This window comes from Asterias amurensis, chromosome 12, assembly GCF_032118995.1.
Source record: "Asterias amurensis chromosome 12, ASM3211899v1".
In the NCBI taxonomy this organism is placed as follows: domain Eukaryota; kingdom Metazoa; phylum Echinodermata; class Asteroidea; order Forcipulatida; family Asteriidae; genus Asterias; species Asterias amurensis.
In genome coordinates this window covers 8,464,688-8,485,314 of record NC_092659.1, presented here as the reverse complement: position 1 = coordinate 8,485,314, position 20,627 = coordinate 8,464,688, and the positions used below count along the sequence as shown (strand labels likewise).

The window sequence follows — 20,627 nt, the reverse complement described above, 5'->3', positions numbered from 1 at the left end:
TACACAGTTGTGGTGGAATATAACGTTGCCTGTGTTGGATTCAGTTCACGATTTAGGTTCGTTTTGTCTGACCATGCATGACCTCTAGAGGGCACTCTTTGCTTCTCGGGAAACGACACTCATGCAAGAGCATAACACCAATTATGTTTGATAACATGTTTATTTGCTCATCTGATTGCCATAACTTTGATTGATGGTTATTTTGGCACAGACTTTTAGGTTTGATCAAGGAAAAATGAGAGAATTATTAGTAATTTTTAAAGATTTGAAATAACATTTTTTCTCCATTCCTTGTTACTATGGGTTTTTTCTGTCTTGAGCCTTGCATGCACATCCATGCCACAAATTTCAACTTTGATATGAAGTAGGGTGTTTTCACATTTCAAGAATATTTTATCAGGAGAATTTCATGGGTCATTAGGTCAAGACACAGGGCAACGGAAGTACTTTACTTCCGTACAATTGCAGACTTAGTGATTGGATAACTCAATGAGAATGCTACTTGCTAAAGTTAAATCAGAATGTTCAAACACTCAAACGCTTCAGCTGCATCACCCTCCGTCGCACCATCAGAATTTCAGCACACACTTACACCATCAGACTGTTTTCAGCAGTTTGTTTTATAATATTGTTTATATATTTTTTTTTATGGTAATCTTAATCCCCTTTCAAATATTCTGAAGAATGGTCGTATCTCATTTAGCCTTGCTCAAGGCAGTCGAATTATTCACTCCGAAAAAAGACCGCCGCTGTATAAAAACCCACCCGTATTCACTGTGCGTAACATCCCACGACACGATGCCCCTGTACACTATCCGCATAAGGAGGCCGTCAGGCTGACAGCCTTGTAGGGTCTGTGTTGAAGCCACTGACCTCATTACTATAATAAGCGAAGAGTTCCCACGGTCAGCTCATTACCATAATGCCCGCGAAAGACGAGACATGTTTACATCACACACGAGCATGATAGTGTCCAAAGGTCGTGATAAGGGAAGTGCGTGATTGGACGTCAAAATTAATAATTCATTTGCCTCACATCCTGTGTTGTCTGATAGGTCTGACGAAAGATATACATATTCATGGCTGCATACTAGCATATCCGAGAGCCCCCCCAATTTCGTCCACTATTGGAATTTTTTCAATACAACACATTAAAACGGGAAGATACAGACCCGACAAGGCTGTCGGCCTGACGGCCTCCGCATGCGGTTAGTGGTATGAGTGCGATGACTTGTGTGAACAGTATTCGTACGATGTGACAGTGTGTATACGGGTTGGTCATTCGGTGTGATCGCACACACCATGCACAGGGTATACGGGTGGGTTTACAGCAGCGTCTTTTCGGAGCGAATAATGCGACTGCCTTGAGCAAGGCTATATCTCATTAGATTAAAGAGCCTTCGGCCCTTTTCATATTAAAAGCCACAAAACTGTCCCTTTTCTACAAAAAAGGGCACCAGTTTAGATCAGTTCAACCTCTTTGTTGCATCATACTCCAGGCTGTGTGTGTTGAAGGCATGCTAGTTGTGTTTTTATACAATTACATCAATTTGATGTTTAGAATCAGAAAACCATTGCTAGACACCTTTCCACCACTGTTTGCTAACTTGAACGAATTACAGCAATGTTCAAATCTCATATTGTTAGGCTGCTTTATTTTACAGACCATTGACATTCCATTTGTTGCACTTTGCCTTGCATTTTGGTGAATAATCCACTCTAAAAAATCATCCCCAGTTCTTGCATGAAGTTTCCAAGTTCTTTTTAAGTATCACTTTTGAAACTTCTGTTGCTGGATTATGGGAAAATTTATTTTGTTTAATTTCACTTTTGAAGTTAACTTTCTTGCAACTTAAGTTCTTAATCATTGTATCATTTCACAAATTGTACTTGCGTCTTAAAAATCATCCCCAGTTCTTGCATGAAGTTTCCAAGTTCTTTTTAAGTATCACTTTTGAAACTTCTGTTGCTGGATTATGGGAAAGTTTATTTTGTTTAATTTCACTTTTGAAGTTAACTTTCTTGCAACTTAAGTTCCTAATCATTGTATCATTTCACAAATTGTACTTGGTCATTTTGACAAAATCCACAATCATACATGTAACAGCACTGTTGCCTTTTGATTTTTAGTCATTGAAGTTATTTTCAGGTGGGGTGGGGGGGGGGGGGGGGTAGGAGGTCTTTTTCTTGTCTTTTTTTATATATTAATTCATGAAAATAACAATATAGCAGAGGGAAAGGTATTTTTACTTACAGTGTAAATGACTTGTGAAAGTGGTACCCGGCTATTTCTAGTTTTAGCGCAGAAATTGGCGAAGCAGAATTTTCTGCGTAACAGCTTTCAGTGACATTGGGTTAATTTTACATGTTTCCTCAATACGCCTCTCTTAATACTTATGCACGACGTCATAATTCTTACCCAAAATGAGGCTATGAGCGCATGTTCCCCATCACTTGCAGTGGCTGCGCCCATCGCCTCGTTTTGAGTTAGCATTGTGACGTACCTCATGCATAAATATTAAGAGAGGCGTATGGTTGTTAATAGTTAGCGCGTTCGTGTCGCTATTAACTCGTGTGTGAACAGATGTAACTTCTGGGACGATAAGTTAACAATGTCTTGCGGGAAGCTACATCGGTAAAAATTTGCAGCGACGAAGTGGACACCTGTGATCCTCGCCTACCCAAAAACTAATGCCCTTATCTCAACCACCTGTAGGTCCTGAATCCCTCACCCTCGTCTTTGTTGAGACCAAACGTGGCGCAGACGCCCTGGAGGATTTCCTCTACAAGCAGAACTACCCGGCAACCAGTATCCATGGCGACCGTTCCCAGCGTGAACGCGAAGACGCCTTGAAGTCCTTCCGATGTGGACGCACTCCCATCTTGGTAGCGACGGCTGTAAGTCACAAAGTCCTTGACTGGCAAATTTTGACGAAGCATTGCTGTAAACTTTTACGACTTACCCTTGCACCGATGTGTATTTACTAAGCACTGTAGACTATCCCGAATACCTTCCTGAGTTTCGTGAGAAAAATCCACAGGCAATGAAACTTGCAGCAAGAACAGGCATGATATTTTTCCCATGTAAGTCTGATTTTGTTCCCTTTGAAAATCAGAAAAATATGTGGTTAAATAGTCTGAAAATTTTATTAAAGCCTACAACGTATTGATATGTTAATAATAACATCTTATACATGTATAGCGCATTTCACAATAAACCGTATCAATGTGCTTTAGATTAGTCCCTTGGTCATTGGGCCAATAACATCCCTTTAATCTTTCTCAGCTCCCAATAGGGAGTATACAGCCCCGAGCTGCCGTGGCGCTCCAAAGGCTTTATCATTCACAATACAACCTCTACGTACCCCAGGGTGAAGAGAAGCAATTATAGTAAAGTATCTTGCTCAAGGACACAAGGGTCACGACCAGGGTTCGAACCCACACTCCGGTGACCTGGCATCAGAACTTGAATTTGATGCTCTTAAAGGAACACGATAGCTTGGATCGGTCGAGTTGGTCTTTGAAAAGTGTTTGTAACCATTTGTTATAAAATGCATAATGGTAGAAAGATGTTGTAAAAGTGGAATACAATGATCTACACAAATATGCCTCAAAATTTTGTGGTTTTCGTTTTACCTCGTTGACTAACACGGTCGGCCATTTATGGGAGTCAAAAAGTTGACTTCCATAAATGGCCGACCGTGTTAATTTGCGACGTAAAATGAAAACCGTGCAATTTTGAGTGATACTTGTGTGGATCATTATATTCTACTTTTAAAACATCTTTTCAACCATATACATTTCATAACAAACGGTTTCAAACGCTTTTTTATAGACCATCTCGTCCGATCCAAGGCAACGTGTTCCTTTAACCACTCGGCCAAGCCTCATACTTTAAAGAAAGTAAACAACAAACAGAACAAGAATGGATGATGAAGGAGTGCCTTGGCCATTACACTCTGAAAGTTAGTCAGCCCTTGTACTTGACAAAATGTTCCTACTTTTATTCAAGAAACAAACATCATGCCTGTAAGAAAAAGGTCATGTGTTGTGCCAAGCCTTACATTTTTTTGTAAGGTCAAAGAAAGATGTTTTGGTTTTCATTATTTAAGGTTGCTGCTCGTGGGTTGGATATCCCCAACGTCAAACACGTCATCAACTTTGATCTGCCTGGAGAAATTGAGGAATACGTTCACCGCATCGGTCGTACTGGACGTGTCGGCAACCTCGGTGAGATTTCTTTAAGTCAATGTTTTTCTCCTGTATGACTGGTATGATTCAAAATTAGCAGTTGCATGTTGGTGACAACACTAGCTGCTGATTGTTGAAATCGTTGTACCGCGAAGATTTCATTGGAAAAGCAGTTTGAATAAAACGATCTTCATCACGAAAATCCATGAAAAACGGTTGTTCATTGAAAAACAAATTATTAAAGGCTGAAATTTAAGGAGAAGATAGTAACAATTTTTTGGTGATTTTTCACTTCAGTGTTTTTTTTTTTTACGCTTCAAAAATTTTATGCAGATTACATGTGGGCTTGTGAAAAAAACTTGCGGGCAACCCAAAATTTTGGTTGGAAGCGAAAGAAAACAAAAGGAAAGCTTTGAATATGGACTGAAAATTATTAAAGGCAGAAATTTAAGGAGAAGATAGTCACAATTTTTGTGTGATTTTCACTTCTGTGTTTTTATGGTTTTCTTTTTACTCTTGAAAAATTATGTTCGTAAAACATGTGGGCTTGTGGAAAAACCTGTGGGCAACCCAAAATTTTGGTTGAGAGCGAGAGATAGAAAGTTTAACAAAAGGAAAGCTTTGAATATGGACTGGAAGTCTTTGGGACACATAAGGGTAGCAGATATACCAAGTACATTCCTATTGTTATCATAGTGCCCTGCATGTGCAAACTTCCAACAGTCTTCTGCCATCTTTGGGTAGCATCCCCTAAAATCTCTGATTAAAACTTCAAATTTCTTTTTCGCTCTGAACTTTCCATAAAAAGCTCCGTTCTTGTTTGAGATCCTTGGACATCCTTTCAAATACTGACATGCCCCTTCCTTGTCTTTTACCCAATGTTCTAGGTCTTGCCACGTCTTTCTTCAATGACAAGAATCGTAACTTGGCTCGTGACCTGGCCTCCTTGATGGTGGAGACCAAGATGGACCCCCCAGCCTGGCTGGAGACTCTTGCCTTTGAAACCAAGCAGAGCTTCCATGGAAAGCGTGGACGCAAGTAAGTGCTCATTCAGTCTGTTACTAGAGTGATTTGTGTGTCAGTTCCCTTCTGAAATAAGACTGTAAAATGATATTATGTCTTGATCCACTTCGGAGGACTTCTTCTATTTCGAGTGGTGTCCTCGATCAATGATGTTTTGGCTGGGCTGAGTTGTCCCTAGATCTCCCTCATGCATGTGGATTTTTGTCCTGCTGTCACAAATCCAGTGTCCCTTCTGAGCAGATCAAGATAGGTCAGGTGACCTCGACCTCTTTGTGCTTGACCTTGCTTAGGCTCCCAGAGGACAAGCTTGCCGGCTGGAAGCTCAGGGTGGTGATAGCAGTGCCCTGCAAAGTTCACTCTTCTTGCGCAGATTTTGTCACTAAGCTTTGGGAACCCGGGACACTGTTACTGAAACCTCTGTAAAATCTAAACCTTACCCAAGGGGTTACCATAAGGTCGAAATGCCAGCCTTTCAAACTTGCCTCCTAAAATTCGGACGCTAGTTTTACATTTTGTAGTCAGCAATGAGTCTCGCCCCTGCATTTGTTTTGGAATGTCCTCGTTTGGTTGAGTCAGTCATGTTGGTCGATAGGTATTTCTGCCCTCGGATATTCCATTGTGTAGTGTGGTTCAGTGACTCACTTCAGCTGCAGTGATTAACTCAGGCATGAAGTAAACAGTATTCAGTGTGACCTTTGACCCTCCAGTAGGCGTGACTTTTCACCTTCTAGTAGGCAACACCAAGTAACTGATCTTCTGGGGTTGTTTTTCTTAGGTTGAGTCACACAGTAATGTTGGAACTCCCATTTGACACATTTGTACTCATAAGATGTATTGGATGAAATGATATTATCAAAATAGGAGCTTAGTTTTAGAATATAAAGTTATAAACCACCAGGGAAACTGACTGGGGTAAATTTGAAATAATTTGGAGTTTTACAAATAAGTTTTATTTAGAACATCAAGTTAAAAACCATGAGGGAAACTGACTGGGTAAAATTTGAAATAATTATGGGTTGACCATAGAAGTTAAGTTTAGGTTTTTTTTTAAGACCCACACGAGCATTTCTTGTTAAGGTGAATCCTTTACATCTGAATCTGGTGTTTTTTCCCATTTCCTTTTCATTTTTATTTGTGTTAATTTTATATAAATTAAATTCTATTTATATTATACACAAATGTCTATAAATAATTATTTTTGTTTTGAAGATTTTTGTATTGGTCTTATAAAAAGAAGATTTGAATTCATAAAAGGGTTTAGGCTTCATTTGATTCGTTCTTGTTTTGATACCGGCGAGACATGCACAGTCTATATCAAAGTTGTATATCAAAGTTTTATCTATAAGGGTTTTGAACACTTTTTTTATGAATCAAGTTTAGTTTCTTGTAATCACCTATACTTCAGTGCGTAGGTATGCAAAGTTGACCTAACAGTGAAAGTTGTATACTTAGCACTGCATTCCATGCCTCCTCAACCATATCAAAAGCACTGTCCATTCGGCTGTAACCCTCCAGTGGTTTGTGTGAGGGTTGAGGCTATTGTCAAGAATTTCAATTCAATTATAGAATTTATGATTGACCTTTCATATTGGCATTGTAGATCAGTGTACATTTACACTTAAAGTGGCATAATAGGATTCACACGAGAGGGATGGTATATTATAAGTTAAGGGAAAAGTATACACTGTACATATGTGTTACATCATTTGCGTTTTACAAGAGTAGAACAAGCCTATCCCTGCCAAAGCAAACTAGCTGACCTAGTGGTAAAAGTTGCTGTATTTGTAACATTTAGCAGTCAACTCAAATGCCATGTCTTATTGTGGTGCATTTACCAGGGTTCCACTTGGCATTGACACGACGTCAATGGGCAATCCCATGTCCCTAGCAAACTTCATTGCATACTGGTGTATTAAACCAGATATGACCAGAATGGTACAAGTTGTAATGAATTTACTTTTCAAGAAAAAAGTAATGGCCCAAAACCCAAAACAACAACAGAAATGACCTCCGTTCCCTTCAACTAACAATTAAGAAATTTTAATTATAAATTTCCAGCCATAGTGGCCCACAATAAAAAAGGACAATCCCAATTTTCAAATTACATGAATGGTGAATTAAATATATATATGTGTTATAGAAGGAATCCCATGGCTGTTGCCATCTTAAAGCCATTATACACTTTCGCTCAGAAAAAAGGAAAAAAGTTCACAGATTTACAAACAACTTATAGGGTTTACAGAAGGTAATGGTGAAAGACTTCTCTTGAAATATTATTCCATGAAATGCTTTACTTTTTCGAGAAAACATTAAAACAATTATCAATTCTCGTTGTCGAGAAATACGGATTTATTTTAAACACGTGTCATGACACGTGAAACGTGTGGAAACAAGGGTGGGTTTTCCCCGTTATTTTCTCCCGACTCCGATGACCAATTGAGCCTAAATTTTCACAGGTTTGTTATTTTTTATATAGTTGTGATACACGAAGTGTGGGCCTTTGGACAATACTGTTTACCGAAAGTGTATAATGGCTTTAAGAAATGCTGCTACCAATAAAAGAAAGTGCAGCAGTATAATCTAGAAGAATTGATGTCTTTAATCAAATTCCGTTCTGCTCATGGAATACCTCAATGGAATTGTTGTTTGCTTTGTATCCTGTTCCTTAAGGCAATGCTTCCCCAAAAAGTACCTACGTGCTGAAAACCACTCTCCATTTTTTTCATACACAATAAACAACTCCATTGTTGTTCTCCCACTGAAATTGACGTTAAACCATAAAGTGGAATGCTGGAGTTTCAATACTTTTGTGGTTTAGGATGTTAATGTATTTTGGTTCAATGAGGTGTTAATTTGAACAGCGAGATATATTTTAGAAGGTCTGATGGAAACATTGAAGTCTGGAATGTATTTCTAGTTGGAGAGTACCACTTCTCTAAAATGCAGCAATTCTTATATAGGTCATCCAAAATGTCTCTGATTGCCCTTTATTTGACCATCTGTCTAGTGTGAGCAGGTAATCATTGACTCCGGTTAATATGATTTTGTTTAAAATAATTAAGGTGGGACATCAGGGCTTAATTTCATTAAGCATGTAAGCACACAAAACCGCTTAGCACAAAAAAAGTATTGCTTACCAGAAAAGGTTGACCAGCCAAAATCAGATTAGGTTTATATTGTTGTGACTGGTGCCCCACTCAATTTGTTTTAAAGCACAGAATTTTGTTAAGCCGTCTGTTCTGCTTAACAGCTTTACAAAAACACATATGGTTTTAGACGATTCATTTTCCTGTCATCTCTCTAGGTAAATGAAAGGAGCAACTTACACATGTAGTTACTTTTTTTTATGCTAACAATTTTCATCTTCTCTAGGAATTATGGATCAGGTGGATTTGGTTCCCGTGATTACCGTCAGACCAACCGTCCCCGCGGTGGCGGGCAAGCCGGTATCCCGTTCAGTGGCGGGCATCAACACCATGCCCAGGTGCCGTTCACCCCCTTTCAGTACCAGGCCCAGTATGGAGGAAGCTACACTCAGGCTAACTCTGGTGGTGGGAGTGGAACCGACTGGTGGGGTAGCTAGACGCCCTCTAGAGATGCGGTAAGACCATTCAGGGTGTGAGGTACCTATTCCCAGACACCGAAGAAGCCCTAGTCAGCTTTTTACAAGATGACTGTATTTTTTATGTTTTGAGATTGTTTTCTTGTCTTGAAAACATTCACATAAATCCTGTAAACAAAAAAGTTGTAAACTATTCAGGATTCGTTGTGGTTTTTCTTCGATCGCAGCACTTCATAAAGTAAATAGAGACTGATCTTTTTTCTGTACTTCATAAGCTAAATCAGAAGAAGAAGAAATATTCATAATCATTGAGGAGTCTCTATATTTGTTATAAAAAGTAATAATTTGGTTTGATACCGATGAAGAAAAAACGTTAGAAGTTATTATCAAGAATTGGGAGGACATTGTCTTGATTCGTGTAGACTCTAAAAACTATATATAAACATGACATCATCATGTGACATGTATGACAATTTATAGACTGGTACCGAGCATCCTGAAAGTATGGTAATCAACAAACAAAAAAGGAACCAGACAGGACAGGTGGCTAACATATGTACCACCACCTGTTTTCTTGTCTTTACTAATTGATTGATTAATTAATTACAGTAAATTGAATGTTATACTTAAAGCATAGTTGATGTTTTTTGGCAGTAGTTATTTTTTTCTGTAGGAGTTGGTATATTAGTTCTGGCCCCTGCGTTGTTAGTATTTAACGGTTATTAAATGTGTAGTGTCAGTGATTAAAAAGTTTCAAAATTTAACACAAATTTGCGGAGTTAAAGGACAACAAAATTGATCTATAAATTAAACAGATCTTGTGTGATACTCACAATCTAAGTTCACTTGAAAGTTCACTTGAAAGTTCACTTGAAAGTTCACTTGAAAGTTCACTTGAAAGTTCACTTGAAAGTTCACTCGAAAGTTCCCTTGAAAGAAAGTTCACTTAGATTTATAGTGTCTATAAACAACAAATTTGCAATATGTGTTGCGCACAAATATCAGACAAGTTCCATAGGGTAAACGGTCAGTCGGACATAAATGACTGAATTGCTCTGCCGTTCATTCGGTGACAGAGCCACAAGAATTTATTTACCAGCAGATTTTCTTGAACTAGGCTGTTGTCACTGTAAAGGATCTGCCTCGTTGAGAAAGTACTCACAATGTCTCACAGAGTGAAATATTACCCTACTGGCATAAATTATTAAGTATATATATTTTAAAAAGTGACTTGTTACACCAGAAGTGTTGGTTCAGCTGTGCGATGTTTTAATGCACTCGTTTATAGCTTCAGCCAAATGGCTTAATAGTAGTGAGTGAAGTGCACTTGTTGATCATTAATTGATAAGGAGAGTCAGCCTGTGCAAAGCTTTTGCATTCACATGCATTCTTTGTATAGGCTGAACAGCTACATGTATCAGTTGAGGTTTATATGTAGAGTTTAGTCCGAGTGGCAACTTTTTGTCACTTCTGAAGATCTTCATTTTCTGCATGGTTTTTTGCAGGGGCCATAGTTGTTTTATTTGGTGTTTATCGTACTTTAATCAGTGCATATTCTGTTGTTCCATTAGTTTGTTTTTCCTTGAGAGACTCTCCTTAACAAAAATGATGGTGGAAAAAAAAAAACTTTTTTGTGATTTCATCTTGCGCCGTCATTTGAAGGAACAAAAAAAAAGGAGACTTCAAGATGACTTAAAATTCAGTCTGGCCGAACTTTTCACCAGAAAGAAAAGTGATCTTAAAAAAATTTAAATGTCAAAATATGTTAACTCAAGATTGTCTGATATCGTTACATAGTCAAGTATTTAAAAGCAACACGAAGCTGAGAATTAAGATATTTAACGTCCTACTTGACTAAAGTTTCGCTTGAATTGTTGCAGTATGTCTCAACAGGTCCAACTCTTGGACTTATTTTGTGCAATGATCCAGAAAGACTTTTTATTGACAAACTGGCAAGATTGGCTAAATTCTTGCTTGAAGTTACACTTTTTTGAACTGTTTTTCTTTTGTACATAACCACTGAACCGATGCCAGGGAAAACCTTTGCATGAATTCTAAGTAAAATGTTGATTATTCGTATTTATGACACATCTACATAATGTGTGTGTGCGCAACCCAATGTAAACAAAGGTTGAATGATTTTCTTTGAGCTATAGTTTTGTTTTTTTTCAATTTCTGAGATGAATATCAATTTAAGGTCTCCCTTGGTCGTCACTTTGATCCTAAGAAGGAGTTCCGCAGATATAAGGTCTCCTGCAAGATCGATAGTGCGAGTATGAGTGCCATGTGAAACAGATTAGTTCTTGTACTAATCGCTTATGCGTGTGACATCATCGTGACATCACTGGTTGTACTATTTCATTGAAGAACAACAAACTATACCATTGCTGACTGGTCTGGGCCTTTCGAAAAATTATTCTCCTTCAAAAATTGGGCTTAAAATTTGCTGAGTATATATAAGGTTCTAATATTCCTCCCGTATTTAAGAGTCACTTTCAGATTAAGGGAATGTATCTTCTTGGCTATTAATAAGAACATTTCTTACATGTAACCGTTAAGTAAGAAATGTAAAGGAGTTGGGGATGTAATTTAGTTTCTAGGAATGTATCGGCCGAATTCTGGGGGGTTAGTGTAACTGTAAGTAGACATTTCCTCAGTGTTTATGTATTTTTTTCTAACCAAGAAGTATCTCACTGTTGCTGTTGAGCTCTTCAATACTGCTGAGCTCTTCAATACTGCTGGCTCTGTGTTAGGATGGTGGAGCTCGGCAGATGTTTTAATGGTTGGCCGCGTAGGGTGATTATATATAAACGGGGTTGAATCCCAGCACCCTGGTTGGTGTAAACCCAGAGTCGCCTTCGGCCAATCGGAAGCTTTTGTATCTTTGAGAGCCGGTCTTCAAAATACCTGCCCTGTAAAAACATTGAAGTTTGAGATCTCAAACGCCTTTTTTTCCAAAGATGTCCGCTCGTTTTGTAGTAAATGAAGACGGTGTAGTACTTAGAATACAGGGTAAATAAAATCTTATTTATATTAATGTGGAGTTGCGGATGGAGCTCCGCCTTATTTCTGAGGCTTTATGTGCGTTTGGATGGAAGAAGCTACCCACATAACCAACTAAAACAAGCACAACATTCTTTTCACCCGATTCGACTAGCCACCATGGTTTATAAGTATTAAAATAGTGCCCATGATACCCTTCTTTATAACTCTCAATCTTATAAGAAAAGATGCGGTATCAATCATGATACATTGGGTGCGTTCGTTTAGCTTCCCTGAGTCTACCCCGGTGAGTGGCGTTTTTTTTTTCCAGGACGAACGTTGGTTATTATATGCACACGTTCGCTCTGGAAAAAAATAACGCCACACACCGGGGTCGACCCAGGGGAGCTAAACGAACGCACCCATTGTACCATGATAGTACATTGACTGCTCAGTAACTGGCTAGCAGGACCAGTTAGCTTTTTATATCACCAGTCCCTTGGCTTGTCCAGCCAGACCACTTGAAGTGAGTTCTGACTGATCCTCGTGCTAGCGGAACCCATTTATGAGAGAACATTGCAGTATCATGGGAGGTTTGTAGGCGGAGCGATGTGACCTTGTGGCTTGTTTATAAACCATGGTGGCTACGCAGTTGCGAATTGGTTGATCTTTCGAACAAAGATGTGCGTATGTAAACATCAAAAAAGGCAATGTGACACATTTGCTTGGGGCTGTTTTGTGCCGACAGGGGACTTTTCTTACTTGCTGATGCCGATATGGCTTCACTACCAACTTAAAAAAAAAAGAAGATTTTGTGATACAAACTGAGAAAACTGAGAAATATTTTTATAAGATTCATTTCCCTGTGCCTTGGGTTTCTAGAGGTAGGTGATGAGAAGTGCATCGTAGACATTTAAGGATTTAAAAAAAAAAATCAAATCCAAGAAATTAAGGAAGACTTTTCTGTTTGAATGGTTTTTCTAAGAATCAGTGACTCGTGTGACTGTCCTGTTGCAATATTTTTTCTGAATTTAACATCTCAATCACAAACAATGAGACGTGTAGTTTGGTTTTTTTTTAATCGACGTTGAGTAAAAATTGTTTAATTTAGGTTTTTAAGTTTGGTTTGTGTAACCACTGAGATGGTGAGAGAAGGAGGTAGATTACATATTCCTGCTGAGAAAGTAACGCTGCTTGTCACAGTTTTCCTTCATTGACTATAAACCAACAGAAATATGTTGCTTGGTAATTGTTTTTGTTACGTGCATTACTAGTCACAATTATATGGTGTTACTCACGTTACAAGTCACAAAAATATGGTTTTCTGACTTTTTTTTAATAGATTTAATCTGTAGAAAAATTGTCAACAAGAAAAAGTTTTGACATGTTGGACTTTAAAACTCGATTAGAAAACTGTATGAAATGCCTGTGAATTTTGAGGTGTCGCAATATAACAGGTCGGGAGATGGGTTGACAAGCAAATCAATAACCACTGTCCAGCAGGATTATGTGTTTTTCCCTCTGGTTGTTACGTGAATGTAAAGATGATGATGAAGATGTTGATAAAAAATACCTTAGCCCCGCACAAACACTCTGGACGGCTGACATGACCGACTTGATAAATACCTCATTGAGTTTAACATGAGTTTATGCAAATGCCATTATGCCTATAAAGAAAAAGGGAAAGCCATTCAAAATAGACTTTTATCGCTAGCTCCCTCCCTTCCAACTTCTTCGATGTTGCCCTGGCCCAGAATTTATGCAACACACCCTGGGGAGTGTAAGGCCAACAAGACGCCAGTCCCCAAGGTGGAAGTTTTGCATCAAGATCTAAAGAGTCTTCATGATTGAAATTAATTTTTGAATTCCTTGAGGTAAATTTTTCTAAGGGAAGGTTTCACATTTATCTGCTGAGCTAAAATGTACAGGGAACCAGTCATTGTATGCTACTTTAGCTGGTTACCTGATTCTACTTAGCGTGTGTCTTCTTTGCTTAGAAGATCTAGTAAACCTTGAAATGGACCTGGGGCAATCAAACATTGGGGAGGGGGGAGCTGGGGGCAGTAACTGATGCATCGATACTGCCTCATTTGTAAAGGCTTTTTTTAAAAAGCAAGTATTTCCCTACAATGTGACAAAATCATGTTTGGGTGCAATCTGTATTTATATTTAACAATCTAATCTTTTATTTGGGTTTGGGTGGAGGGCAACATAAAAGAAAATACCTTTTTTGTGATATCAGAATTCTAACAGTACGAGAAATCTAAAATGTCTCTGGCAGATTGTTTAGACGAGATCAAGCTGACATGATTGTTGTACAGTATTAATTTTTTTTTTTTTTTTTTTAATGTTGGAAGTAAACGTTTCTTCCCAACAGCTTCCCGGAAAAGTGTCTTAATACCGGTGGGGAAAAAAAAACTAATAGCGGGGCTGAAAATGAATATGTTTATTTTTTTAATACAACTTTTTAAATGGTCTGTTTTATGAGATGAGCAGCAAATATTAAAAAATTGTATTCTGCAGTCCCATCGTTTTGTGACAGGAAAAATAACTGTTAGCGGTTGTAAGATATTTTGTACTCTAAATGGCCAGAGACATTTTTTCTTTTTTCTAGCCTGTTGAAATCATAAGTATTATGGTATCTGTTAACTTAGTACCAAGTTGTTAAATACCTCACAGCATTTGTTAGGCTTTTTGGAATATGATACTTGTACGCGAACCAATTTTTTATAATACGTACGATATAAATATATATATATAAACATGTATTTATACTTGGAGGCATATTCAATGTAACAAAAAACCTGTATATTTGTTTTGTTGTCATGGAAGTCAAAACGGTGTGTGTGGTAAGACTACAGTTATTTTTAAAAGAATAACATTTTTAAAACATTTTGTTTTGGTTTAATTGGCGTGCTGCGTTTACATTCCTTTCTATTCACAAGTTAACCATTGGGAGCTGGTATCTTTGAACTGTATTGTAGAAAATAATATTAACACAATCTGCTTGCTAGATTGTGGTATTTAATTTTAAAACATTTTTGATCTCACCCGAGGAAAAAACCCCAAACAAAACCCGGAAAGGTCTATTTTTAAAAACAAAGAATAGAAGGGCTGCACAAAACAAATCACTTGAAAGTGTGACAACTCATGTAATTTTTAATATTCAGTAATCCTTTAGTAACCAAAAATTCTTTAATTCATTATCAGGTTTTCGAGTTAACTTGTTAGTGTTCTATTTTAATGTAAAAGTCGCGATGAGGTAATTTCGGTGATGAGTCTTTAGGTATTAAGGCGAACAATGTCATTTTGGTAGCCATGCTTTCATTGTGGAAACCAAAGCCAAATGCTGTTTATATTTGCCAACAAAAATCTGATTTTGTTAAGACATTATGCAGTCCACCAGCCGAAAAGTCTACACAAGTTGTGTATGTTGGTGGCGATGACCCAAATCCAAATGTTGCAATTTCTAAATTGCTGCGAAGCAATTTCTAAATTGTTGCTTATCAATTTCTAAATTGCTGCCAAGCAATTTCTAAATTGCTGCTTAGCAATAAAGTTTGCTCAGCAATTTCTGAATTGCTGCTTAGCAATTTAGTTGCTGCTCAGCAATTTCTTAATTGCTGCTTAACAATTTCTCGATTGCTGCTTAGCAATTGCTAAGACTGTTTTGTTGAATGCGAATCTGCCATTTGTGTAAATTCCTTCAAGTGTTCACTTTAGGTGTTCATTTTGTCTAGTAGCATTTTAACAAAATTGTTAAAATTATATATTGACTCTTAAAATCCAACCAAATTAGGGTAACCCCAAGGACCAATGCCTGATAGTTAAACCTATCTCAAAATTCCTTCAGGGATAGCACTTTTTTTATTATTGACAACTGAACTTGTTTTATACTTGTAGTTACCAAAACTGCATTGAATGAAGTAAAAAGAACAAAGTTGGATGTTAATTTTTTCATTTTTATTTTTCATTTGAGAGAGGGGTTTGTTTGTAAACATTAAGTACATGTAGACGCTTATTTTGGCAAATACCTAAACATATCTATATGTTTAGGTAGTTGCCAACTATAGTTGTTTGGAGGATACAAAAAATGCATGTTCTTTTTTTTATGTGTGTGCTAAGAGTAAGCATCTTATTAGGATAGGAGAAAAAATTGCCTCACTGGTACCTGCCAGTTGATGAATACATGCACTGTTAAAAAAATACACCTTTCAGGTAACCAGTTATCAGGTCAAGTACTTAATTTTAAAAGTAACTAGTTAGTGGCCTGGAAGGATCCAACATTTTGTGTGTCGATTTAAACGACAATCATAGTTGGAGGAGAAGCTTTTAGTATTATTTTGAACAGGTGCTACAATGGGAGATTGGCAGAGTAGGTTTTACCACCTAGGGGCTATACCACCTACATATTAGAATATTGAATTCTTGCGTTCAAACTACCAGACTTTGTTCATAAAAGACACTTGTCAATATTGTAATATAGATATGTATGTGGTATAGTATGCAAAAACTTAGTTTGTTTCTGGAACTTGATTTTATTGAGCTGTGGGGCCAGTAATATTTCTTTGCAACTAAAAGTAGGGAACCAGTTCCAAACACTGTACATAACACAGCTTTTTGGCTGGTAACCTGCTTCCTCTAAGCGCCATTTTGTTCTTCTGATAGAGGATTTGTGAACCGAAGCGGTTGTATGACGTTGCACCAAGGTGTGTTGACGTCTTTTTGTTGTCATCAAATAAGAGAAATCTTCTTTCGTATCATCTGAAGAAGAAGTTTGTCAACTTTTTACTACTTTGAAAAGTACTCTGTAAACCATTGAACAGTATTTTGTACACTCCTCTTTAGATAGCAATTTTGATTATGAGTTTTGGAGTTGTACAAAAGTGCCTGATACCCATTTTGGTTTCATAGTGGCCTTCTAAAAAAACCAAGTCAAATTTCAGTTACCTTTTTTAGATGGTTATTGTACATTGTTCATACTTCACTTGCAGTTTAGTATAAATTGACGCAGTTCAACTTGTGCGAATCATTTGCATTGTGTCCTTACATCAAGTATGGTCTTGGATGCATGCAACCTTTTTTTTTATTACAAGGTTTTTTTAATTTTCGAACTAGATCTTTTGGCTTCCATCATAGTAATATTCTGATAGGTGCCTATTAAATAAAATTGCGTCCAATGTAGAGAGACTCTTTAAAAAAAAAGGAGAAGTTTTGTAATCAACACAATGTTTTTTTTTCCTCATTGTGACTTTGTTCAATCTTGCCACTTGCTGCCCTGTGCAACAGCACTCACCATGTGGTCATTTTTGGCTTCTGTTTTTTTATCCATTTCATTTCTTTATTCTCGTACAATGTGCTGTACATTTTGTTTCTCCATAATTTTGAATGTACTGTCGTTTCATTCACCCACTGCCAAATTCTCAGGTCTTTTGGAACAGTCATTCTCCAATCAATAAAAATGGCCTATTTTCCATGGACTGAAAAAAATAAAACAATATCATTGTTACAACTTTTCATACGTAACATGAATGAACATTGTAAATTTTTAATATTTATATATTTTTTTAGAGGAATCGACTGATTTTTCACCCCTCAGGCGCGCTCTTTTCAGTACGAAACACCTCTTGTTTTTTAGCGATTGTTCTTTATATTTAAAAGTGTTATCTGATTTGAGATATGGAAAAAGAAAACATTTTACAAGATTTTTCACAAATTTAGGAATATGGACCAAATTTAAGTTCTGAAAATTCCTGTCTTTGCTACTGGTATTGATTTTAGTAGTAGCAGATTTTTTTCCTTCCTCCTTAACTAAAACAGGCAGTTTTTATTCCCCACCTTTGTTTTATTTATTAATTTTATTATCTTTTCCCCATATGCCTGTTTTTGAAAATTTAGTACGCACAAAATATGAGGACACTGAAGTCAATGAAGTTACAGTACAGTTTAGTTAAATATTTTTTATCAGATACGCTTTTAATATTTGCCTAAATTATCTAATGAGTCATTCTTTCAAGTCATGTGTGTGCAGTTTGAGAAAGGGCAAAGCTAACCAGCAAACCCAGTGTAAATGTGAAAAAAGGAAAACCTATGATGAGGTTTATAAAACATCAAAATTTGTAGTCGGTGAGAAAGTTAACAAATAAGTTGCAATAAAAATGATGAACCGTGCTTTACATGTTTAAAAGAAATCTTAAAAGAAGTGAAAAACATTCAGTTTTTGTCAACAGTGTAATTTAAATGGTTTTGTTTATTCGTGTTTGTAACTGAGGCAATGATTTTACTATACAACGACATCGCGTGTATTTAATTTTCCAAAACTGCTGTTAACCGTTTAGGAGTATATTGATAATTTATTGATAAAGCTGTGAGGTATTCTTTCCATGTTATCAAAGGTCTGTACTGGGGAAAGAGGTCGAGGTCAGAGGTCATCAAGCTGCTAAGCAGAAAGTTTTGCTTAATAGGTTTATTTGCTTAGCACAAATCAGCGGGGAAACCAGACACAAGAATATACATTCATTATGGCATTTGACTGGTGACCCGTTTTTTTCCAATACATGATTTGTGCTAAGCAAGTTTGAGCGCTTAGCAGCTCGATGGAATCGTCCATCGAACTCTGTATTAAAAGACGAAATTTGTCCATAGAGTGCGGGGCAAGTGTGTATTTTGTGAGAAAACAAATTAAAATCAAGGAGAGTATGTGTGGTAAGAGATTTGTAGCATGTTTCTATACCATAACGTCCAGTTATATGCAGAGGTACCATAATGTAAAAAATAATTCACTGAGAGACAACAAAAACTACAATTGTAAAATTATTATAACTATTCCTATGTCTTGTACGTAGCCAAAGAAAGGGGTGAGAGATGGGGAACTAGACGTATGTATGTGTATCTTAAAGGTCTTGATTATACTCAGCATAAGTGCCCGAGGGAGAGTACCAGACTATTTTTTGTTTTTGTTCAAACCGAATGGGACAACAGAGATGTATTACTATTATTAACTATTGTTATTTACCGAGACTTTAAAAAGAAAGAAAAAAATACAAAAAAAATCTAAGCATTTTTCATCTAGTGTGCTTTTGCTGTTTTCGTATTGCATTGTTTAATATTTGGGATACCCAAATTGGTTGTCATTTTAGTGTGGTAATGAGTTTGGAGTTGTATCTGGTATTTACAGAGCAAAGTTACTCACCTAAACATAACAAAAATGAATCATTCATTACATTAATATTTTCTAACCAAAGATGAAGTATCTTGAATATTTTTGTTGGATCATTCTTTATAACAGTTGGACTTTTGCTCCACGATGTTCGTTTTTTTTTAAACTCAGAATAACACAAGTGTTGTTTATGTATATTTCTTCAAAATTCTTACAAAAGAAAGGATAATGTTTTCTTAATTTTCCGTCATCCATCCAGTGTTTTTTTTTTGTAAGTTGTTTTTGAGCTTTATAATGTGGGTAACTTTGCGATGAGTTCCAGTGTCAAATCTCTTGAGAATTGAGCAAAACTATTGCAAGGAAACTGTTCTCTGACGTCATTATGTGTGACAATTCGCACTTGGGATTATATATTCTCAGTCGGGCTCACAGTGCAGTTTACTTGGAGAATGGTTTTGTTGAGTTATACAAAACGGGTTCCCTCCCGTGAAGAAAGTGTTGAATTATGATGAATGTAAACGTGGGTACCAGGAGATGAAAAGGGGGCGTGTCTTCATATATGGAGACGAGAAAGGATGTTTCTTCACCGAATTTGTACTGAATAAAAAGTGAAGTAGTTGCAAAAGCAAAATCATGTCAACTTTCAGTTTTGTTATTGTGTGTCTTTGTTGTAGATTTGTATCCAATTGTCTAACTTGGGAACACGGACCTGGTGCAATAAAGCCTAGTCCTATAATGGGCCTATTGTAATAAACAGAACCCAAAGTCCATAGAGCTACTTTAAAGGAAGTGGACACTATTGGTAATTACTCGGAATATTGTTAGCATAAAACCTTACTTGGTAACGAGCAATAGAGAGCTGTTGATAGTATAACACATTGTGGGAAACGGCTTCCTCTGAAGTAACGAAGTTTTGAGAAAGAAGTTATTTCTCAGTAAAAAATTTGAACTTGATTTCGAGACCTCACGCGTGAAGTCTCGAAATGAAGCATCTGAAACTACACTACATGTACTTCGTGTGTGTGACAAGGGTGTTTGTTTCCCCCAACATTATCTCGCAATTTCGACGACCAATTGAGTTCAAATTTTCACAGGTTTGTTATTGTATGCATATGTTGAGAAACACCATGAGATCACTGGTCTTTGACAAGTGTCCAGTATCTTTGAAGCGGACAAATTTACTTACAGCTTCTCTTTGAAATTGGGCCCAGATGTAAAAAAAACATTAGCAAATCATGTACAAGTTGCCAAGATGTACATTAGTTAATTTTCAAAACTTGTGTCACTGCCCTACCATAAGACATTTAAAATAAACCAGACCCGTTGTGAGAATGTTGCACATTAGGGCACCATTTAACAAAATTGACTTGATAAAACATGATCACCAACCAAATTTCTACGAGACCAGTCACGAGCAATATGCAACAAACGGATTTTTTTTGGTAATCCTGTTTTAATCAAAGGAAGAAATTTCATGCTAGGCAAATTTATGCGCTTAGCAGCTCTATGAAATTGGGTCCAGGTTGAACCATGTGAGTACTGGCTAAAAATGAACAAGGGTAGAATATTGTGCATCATTTGTTTTGTCTCAGGGGACGGGAGGACCGGGACGACACACTTGCTACCAACTTACACAAGTTAAGAAGTGCATCTTAAAGGCACTGGACACTATTGGTAATTACTCAAATAACTATTACATTAAAAGCTTAC

At 37.0% G+C, this 20,627-nt stretch overlaps 1 protein-coding gene across 3 annotated transcripts in view; it reads left to right on the top strand.

The window, feature by feature from the left end:
• The window catches only part of LOC139945526 (putative ATP-dependent RNA helicase Pl10), a 34,897-nt gene extending 15,349 nt beyond the window's left edge, over positions 1-19,548 (top strand). For all 3 annotated transcript variants that reach the window (XM_071942905.1, XM_071942904.1, XM_071942903.1), the window contains 4 exons: positions 2,717-2,898; positions 4,113-4,230; positions 5,079-5,229; positions 8,587-19,548. In XM_071942905.1, the coding sequence (XP_071799006.1) occupies positions 2,717-2,898; positions 4,113-4,230; positions 5,079-5,229; positions 8,587-8,797 (662 nt within the window). In that variant the 3' untranslated portion in view covers positions 8,798-19,548. The remainder of the gene's footprint in view (positions 1-2,716; positions 2,899-4,112; positions 4,231-5,078; positions 5,230-8,586) is intronic.
• The last annotated feature ends 1,079 nt before the right edge of the window (positions 19,549-20,627 follow it).